An 8,005-nucleotide genomic window follows, 5' to 3' on the forward strand; every position below is an offset into this window, starting at 1 on the left:
CGTTTTTCTGTAGAACCAGTTCCTGTCAGTCTTCAATATATCATCTACTGCCCCACGTCTGTCTGCTCCTATTGACTACTGGCTACGAACTGCGTATAATCTAATAGTCGCAATCGTCCTGTGAGATCCTTAACCGTCCGGATCTTACATTCGGTTTCTATGACCATTTCGTATACGAGCTGTCCTGATAACATCTGTACCCACGCACACAGGTGGATTCTTTCAACAAGGCTTGTTACGGCGATCTGCTTTTTGAGCTTGAGTCACGCGTGCCACTGCGACCGAGAATTGCGGTTTCTGGAATCGCGCGTGACTCAAGCTCAAAAAGCAGATACCTGAAACAGTACATAACGGATTCTCCTCTGCAGATACCGTAGGGTTACAAAATAAGGCGGTGCAATCACCAGCCTGAGGATAAAGCGGAAATCACTTCGTTTCAAAGTCCATATCGTCGCGGCCAAACAGATATCGACGGCAAGCAACCGCAAAATCACAAAATCCGGTCAAATCCGTAAGATTTATAAAAACAGTTCAGTAAAACTAGAAAGTTTCAGTTCATCATTATCCATCACCAGAGCTAATGCGACGAGTGAGTTAGGTCGGCTTCTATAGGCTCGTATTGCAGTGCTCAGTCCAATAAATAGGACTTTCATGGCCAAACCCAAATTTTCATTTCTGTTTATTACGGCTTTCCGGTTTCGTAATCAGACGGGCTCTGGAAAAGTAACTAGGAATTTATCTTTCGAAGGACAGTCACGCATGTAAATTTAAGCTATTTGCATCCCGCCACAAGTGACGTAGCAAACATTTTGCAGTTGCAAATGCCTGCAAGGGAGTTTTATATCTGCCCGCGAAAAATCCACAGGGCTACGAGCACATTCATAAATTACAAAAGTTCACACCGATTAAGGTTCCGTGGTGTACAGTCTTTATTGCTCACGGTTCTCGTCTTCCGATTGATTGCCGTTTTTTCAACTATCGCGAAACCTGATTAGCGTCTATTCCCAAGTTGGGACACTAGTTTAAATATGACGATGTGCTGAGCAACCTTCTTCAAGCTTGTTCTTAAATAAATGGCACTCGTTAATTTTAATGATCAAAATGTCGTTTTCTGTCGGGGGCCCGTGATTTAGCTCGGCGGCGTCTGGCGGCAAACATGCAAAACCTCTGTCATGAAATGAACTGAACTGGTATACGTGCACGATTGAAATGCTGAATTTCCTGTCTATGATAGACTCAGCTGAGGGCCAAGGACGAAGAACTCATATCGGAAGCCATATTTTTCGACTTCTCAAAAGCATTTGATAGGGTCGCACACGTCTGCTGCTCCACAAACTCCAGTATTACGCGATTCAAGGAATAATCCTTCCCCAGATCAAGGCGTTCTTATCAGACAGATCATTCCTAGTGAGAATAGACTCGACCGACTCCTCTTCAGCGCCAGTCTCCATTGGAGTTACTCAAGGCTCCGTCTTGGGACCAATCCTGTTTCCGATTAAAGTCAACGAAATCCAGGGTGTCCTTGCGAGTCCATGTCTACTTTCGCGGACGACTTGGTAACCAGGAGTTCCAAAGCAAGCGTCCCCGAAATGCATATAGGCACTGCCAAGCAGTGGTCGTCGGGCGGGCACCTTCATATGAATGATGAAAAATGTGCCCATATGTCGTTTGGAGGAGACTCAACGAATGCCTTTGTTATGCATAGTGGAAAGGGGCCAGAAAAAATCATGAGGATAGATGCCAAAAAGGATTTGGGCATCTGGGTCTCCTTAAACATGTCCTTCTCACTGAATCGTGAGAAATCGGCCCGAAATGTATTTGCCATTTTACGGATGATCCGACGCACCTTCTCCCGTATTACTCGCATGGACTTCCAAATACTCTACGTGGCCTACGTCAAACCCGTCCTGGAATACGCCAACCAAGTTGTCTACTCAGGACGCACGAAAGACACCCTCATTGAGCGTGTCCAGCGAGTCGCCACGAGAATGGTTGCCGGCCTCAAATCCGTGAACTACGAAACGCATCTCGCGATGCCTGGTCTCTTTCCCCTGGAGTACCGTCGCCTCCGAGGGGACCTAATTCTTAGGTTTTTTATCGTTGACCCAGCAAACAGGACATAGTAAGAAAATTTTCAAGCCTAGAGCACACACATTCATTAGACAAAATTGTTTCACATTTCGGGCAGTAGGTGCGTGGAATGACCTTCCTCCGACGGTTGTTCACGCTTCTTCTAGAACCCAGTTTAAAGCACTAATAGGCATTTATTTATGCGAATCCTCGCGCTGGCAAGCCTACTGCCCCGTGCTGAGAACATAAAGAGCAGTGCTACACCCTTTTTTCACTTGTGCCCTTCAAGCGAACGACAGCCATTGACCGACATGAACAAAGGCGACCAGGGAAACTGGGGCAAAAGCCTCGATCTTGTGTATCAATCCGTGAATCCGTGAGACGAATAATAACGTGGGCGGTTTTCACTATTGTGGTCTCCTTTTGGCTTATATAGTACCGTTACATAGCTTTGAACCTACTTCAGCCCACCTCGTGGTGCACTTAACCAAGGATACGGCCGTGAAGTATCAGTGGCGACACTGACGTTGCTGTCTTTGATGATGATGATGGAGCAAGTACCTATGGTGACCAGCCAGAGACCGATGAGTTCCGTGACACTAGTTTTCAGACTGACCTTAGCAAGGCGCGATTTAAACTGATTTGATATCGTGTCAAAGTGTCAGCAACGGATGGGTGGGAGTGCCAGTTCTCCTATCCCGGGTGGCGGAACCTGTGGTTACCATGTCTTGAGGGTACGGTCGATTGATTTTAACACAGTTGTCAAGGTTCAAGAAGGTTCGCCTGGACATAAGGCTGGACTGGAGGCATTTTTTGACTTTATAATCTCAATAGAGAACACGCGCCTGGTGAGTTGGAAGCTTTGAAAATGTATTGCATCAGTCATTGGGTGCCCTGCAGGTCTACAAATATCCCGTAATAATGAGGGTTGTGAGGATCACGAGTGGAATCAAAAGTGCCTTTACCACCTACCCAGGCCGGCCTTAGTAACAAAACTAAGGGATTAATTGAACCCTCAGCTCTAGGGCTAGGTGAAAAACCCCGGTTTCACCAGTGGTTATGCAAACGCTTCTCACCACTGATGCTCGTTAACTTAGGGAACCCAAGTTTCTTCGCCGGATGATGAGCTCTTTCGGGCTGTTTTGGTATTGTATTGGTTGGTTTGTATGAATATCACTATTACCACAACCTTCGACTTTTTACTGTTGTAGATTACGAGGTGTTCAAGTGTAGGTGTTTAATGGAAATGTTTTGTGTGCACTGCAACATTTCAGGTTTTGCTCCAGTTACACTCCATAATTGCCTAAGGTTTTTTATCACGTATTCTCCGGCGTCTTACACGAATTCCACGTGAACGCGATGTCAACGATATGGACACAACTCAGTGACATATAAAGCGCCATTCAGTGGCGATGTACACAATCGCAACTTAGATATTTATCGGTTCGATACAGTTAGCATGTGGGAACACAACCGTAAATTCTTCGTGAGGTTGGGGTAATAGCAGTAGCCGGTTTGTATTACTAGACACTGTATCCTAGATTCCGGATTTCTTCACTGTGCACTGTAGGTCCCTAGTTGACATGATTGTTTTCCAGTCACTAGTTGTCGTTTGACTCTGATGAGCAGCTACGATAAGGACATTTACATGTAAATCTCCTTAGGTTATTCTCAGTACGAATGGGATTGTTCAACACATTCGAGCTCCCAGTAACCTACTGAAACTTTTCTGGGCTGGTCTCAAAATTAACACAGCTCACTACTTAAGCATTCCTCCGTGTCACGGTTGTATTATTGGTTGTAAGTGTCGCTCATTGGTTTCCATGCTCCAGTTCATGTGGTCAGTACATGGTTCGTCGAGCAGTTTTGTCGTGGTGGGATAACATACGAAAGCGGTTTCCTAATCGACAAATGGCCATCGAGGGACAAACATTTCCAGCCGTGAAAATCTGACCGCCCATCCACGCTTTTGCAGATATAGCCGATCATACGGATGGTTATTTAGCCTGGACTACGCACCGTAGCATCCTGTTGGGCGTGCCAGTGAGGCTTATCTAATAGCCATTGTAAGTCTGTGGACGTTGCCACATATATCGCGCCCGCCTGTACTACGGCTCCTGTTATGAATGCACGTTTTGATGAATGATACACGCGAAGTTGTTCGTCGATGCACGGGGTCCACAGATGGTTCAGGTGTATCCTTTTAATATTCGTCTGAGCATCGACCACCATGCACACCAATACAATATCGGTGTGGAGAATCCCTGATATACGTGACGATCTGTATGCTGACAACAGCTAGGCCATACGTTTTGCAGACAATGGACCGTTTCGAGTTTTTCCACCCATCACAGGGTACCTTGGCAGACCACCTGCCTCACGACTTGTCGCAATGATCGGGGACGACCACATCAGCACTGGCGAGTAGCCACAGAGTTTGTTAACATCAAGCTAACGTCCCATAGGAAAAGGGGATTGGATGAGAAATGGACATGGTGCATTCTCAGGCGTCTTGAAGTGTCTACACCTCAAAACAAACAATCAGTTCAGAAAGGAACAGCACGAAAGTTACCGACATAGGTTACATGCTGTCTTTTGTGACCTCTCCAACCAACTACGTAGAGAGTAAAGTGTACCCGATCATAAAAGTGGAACCGCACGAATAGCAACCACGTGCCCCGTCATCTGCTTCACATCCTTCTTCCAAGTCACATTGTCCATTTCTCAGTTTGCACCATATGAAGAAGGCACGGAGAACATTGCGTAACACATGGTCAAACCACCTAGACCGAAGCTCCTACTTCACAGCAGAACACCCGTTTCCAGATAGCAACATTTCTAAAACTTCAGTTGTTGAAAACCTGAAGACACCTCAGCTCATCTGCTTGCAGGAGCTATTAGCAACCATTCAACAACACAGTAAATACTGCAGCCTGGTACACACAAAGCTTGAGACCCGGTGATGTTTCATTTCGACGCCACGTGACGCAAATCGACAAATGCGTTTCGTACCTTCGAGACAACGGGAGCATCCGTGCCCTGTGAGCTCGAGATAGCTCAGTGGATAAGGTGCCCTTTCACGGACCAGAACGTTCCTGGTTGGAATGCGTCCTCGGCATCTCGATTACACTCGTCTAGGCCTGGACAACCTGGTAGTAGTTCAGTCCTTTTGCCTCATTCCGTTTGATTGGCATCTAGGCTCCGAAAGGGCGCTTCAGCTAAACGATTTGGTTTGCCATCTACTACGAAATATTGATCAAAGGAAAGCGTATATCAGTAAAACGATGAGCGAGAAAGGTTGTCCGATAGCTCATATATTAAACCACCGATTGGACGGGTGGACCGAAATGTCGAAGGGCAATTCAACTAAGCCCTTCAACACAGCTCCTGGAAACATTGCATGCGAGCGAATGGAACTCCAACCCTAATCGCCCGTCAGAGGGAGAAGCAAAGCACGAAATATCCCTGCGGAAGCGTGAGAAGGCACTAAGGTCGGATGATTTGTCTCCAGCCGCGTCCGAAAAATTCGGAGAACCCGTTGCTCCATCTTACAAAGCTTAGTGGTGAGCGAAATGGCCCAAGTGGCTAGAGCGCGAATTTACTGACCGAAAGACCCGTGGTTCCAACCCGACACCTGCCTCTCGAGTTCCTTGGGCAACCTGGCAGTATCCTAACCCTCGTGCTCCCTTCTGGTGGCATGGCAGTCAGCCACCGAAACGCAGCTACAGCTGAATGATTTTTTCTCGCGAAGCTTAGTTGAGCTGTATGCAGTGAACAGAAAGCTCTTACAGGATGGTACACGTCGACAGACGCTCATACGTAAAAGAAGGCTGCGTGGACACTGTGAAGAAAAGTCGCGTTATTAGCCTGGTAGTTGTGGCATCGAAGGTGCTCTCTGGTTTCATGCTTCGGTGTCTGACCAAACACACTGAAAGGCAACTTCGGTGCATTCTTACAGGAGCATGCTCCTGAGGGATTTTGGAACAGTGATACTTCAGGTGATCAACAATGGGAGTCTTTTTAATTGCAAGCTGCGTCTAATTCTGTGAATCGTCAGGTACTCTGGCACTACCTATGAGGCAAACGTGTTCCCATAAATTTTTGCCCTCCCCCCTTAGGTTGCCAACTCCCATGGGTGTGTGAAGGTCTTCGCTAAGTTCTCGCCTGAGCTCACTGCCTTGGTGGTGTCAAGCAAGGCTGATCTCTTTCACCTTTGCTCTTCATGCAATACTCACCCTCTAATGCCTGTGTTGTCGAACTGCTCCCAGATGTTGAGTACACAGGCGACATAACTGTTCTTAGATCTGACGCTATCGGAATGCTAGCGAATTTATATAATCCGTGTAATTCTGCCTGGCATTTTGGTATGTGTTTCACACCTGAAAAGTGTGGGGTGCTGCTTCGAGAATCGTCTGGACCGATTGAAGTAGTAGACAAATTTGTTCACTTGGGCAGGTGGACCAGTCCCGATGGTCTAGCCAGAGGTGATATTACCGTGCAGATTGAAAAGACTAGAGCAGGTTTTGTGAGCCTGCGTGAACCATGGTGTTGGCGTAACATCAACCCACATATCAACGGTCGACTTGGTAATTCTGTTGTGCGCTCCTCGTTATTATTATATGAAACTTGGCCGTTGTGCGCTGAGGACTTCAAGAAACTTTCAATATTTGACCACCGATGTCTCCAAAGCATCGTCCAAGTCCAATGGGGACATCAGGTGGGCAGTGCCGAAGTATATCGAATGGTTTTCGCGAGTAGTAATCACCCAAGCTAGGTGAACAGGCTTTTTCGGCATTCACGCTGAGGGTTGAAAGAGGCCAGATGTCAAGCAATGATTGGACAGCGAAGTGTGAGAGTCATTGTCGGTAAAATCAACGGCGCTGATTATTGCCGTCACCCTGGATGAGGACTCAAAGACGGAGAACATCAGTGGTTAGGAACATTGACTGATCTGACCCTTTCGCGTGCCTAATGACACGCGTGTATCCAAGCTGTTGCCTTCACCGCATAACTTTCCTTCCGAACCCCTTATGTGGAGTCCACTATCCCTCCTTGATCAGCCCCTCAATCGTATAAAATTCTGCCTCCAATATGTGACAATGCACCCTTTTCTCCCCAGACCATCGATGAACGAAAATGTCGCAGCGGCAACCACTGTGCAACGGGTACATCGTTTTTAATGCTCAAAATGATGATACCCTCGAGATTCGTGTGCGGACTTCATCCGACGGTCTGTAATCAGAGCTGTGCGCTCCCTTGTGTCTCTCGAATTTCAAGGAGAACGTTTAGAGACTGCAAGTGCTGAGGCATATTTTTGCGATTTGTGGATGCAAGGCACATGGCGGAGGAAGGAATGGGGTTATCTATTTATCCAACAGTGTTTTTACTTCGTCTAGGATGTTGTTTGCTTACTCCAGATCGACATGGTTCGCTCCAGCGAAAATTCGGCCACTAGAGTTTTGAAGGCCCTCCAGGATCCTCCTAATTATTTCACCGGATAGGGAGTTGACAAAATGAGAAGTATACATCCTTTCTGGTTGCCGTTTCTCGTGGTTCGAATACAATTTTGACATCTGAATTGCGTCTGTCTTGGGTTGGAAAACCTAATAATATTTCAGTTTTCGGTTGTCGCGGAGCCTAATCACCGAAAGGTTGTAATAAAGGAACGATTGTTGTTGTTTGTTATGGGCCTATTCGAGCAGAGGAACTGAGACGTCTTCAGGTGTTTGACAAACGTTGTCTCAGAACCATAGCTCGTGTGGGTTGGTTTCGGCGAATCCGTAATGAGACAGTTAGAAAGCGCCCGACCTAAAGCTGCCACCTTGACGTGGTGGTCGGGCTTCAGTGCTGCAACGATCCTGCGGGCTACACTGGCTGGAACTTCGTTCCACAAGGTGCAACCATGCCAGGAAGGCCAAAGGGGAGCAGCCAGACC

The 8,005-nt window shown here is 47.0% G+C and overlaps 3 protein-coding genes across 3 annotated transcripts in view; 2 read left to right on the top strand and 1 right to left on the bottom strand.

The window, feature by feature from the left end:
• The window catches only part of T265_03807 (hypothetical protein), a gene marked incomplete at both ends in the record, with an annotated part of 5,173 nt that extends 3,674 nt beyond the window's left edge, over positions 1 to 1,499 (top strand). Inside the window, one exon of the mRNA XM_009168378.1 lies at positions 1,246 to 1,499. Within this exon, the coding sequence (XP_009166642.1) occupies positions 1,246 to 1,499 (254 nt within the window). The remainder of the gene's footprint in view (positions 1 to 1,245) is intronic.
• Positions 1,500 to 2,695: 1,196 nt separating this feature from the next.
• Positions 2,696 to 8,005, top strand: part of T265_03809 (hypothetical protein) — a gene marked incomplete at both ends in the record, with an annotated part of 37,970 nt that continues 32,660 nt past the window's right edge. Inside the window, one exon of the mRNA XM_009168380.1 lies at positions 2,696 to 2,918. Within this exon, the coding sequence (XP_009166644.1) occupies positions 2,742 to 2,918 (177 nt within the window). The remainder of the gene's footprint in view (positions 2,919 to 8,005) is intronic.
• T265_03808 (hypothetical protein) overlaps positions 7,712 to 8,005 on the bottom strand; it is a gene marked incomplete at both ends in the record, with an annotated part of 5,008 nt that continues 4,714 nt past the window's right edge. The window contains one exon of the mRNA XM_009168379.1: positions 7,712 to 7,909. Within this exon, the coding sequence (XP_009166643.1) occupies positions 7,712 to 7,909 (198 nt within the window). The remainder of the gene's footprint in view (positions 7,910 to 8,005) is intronic.

This window comes from Opisthorchis viverrini (assembly GCF_000715545.1).
Source record: "Opisthorchis viverrini unplaced genomic scaffold opera_v5_56, whole genome shotgun sequence".
NCBI lineage: Eukaryota > Metazoa > Platyhelminthes > Trematoda > Opisthorchiida > Opisthorchiidae > Opisthorchis > Opisthorchis viverrini.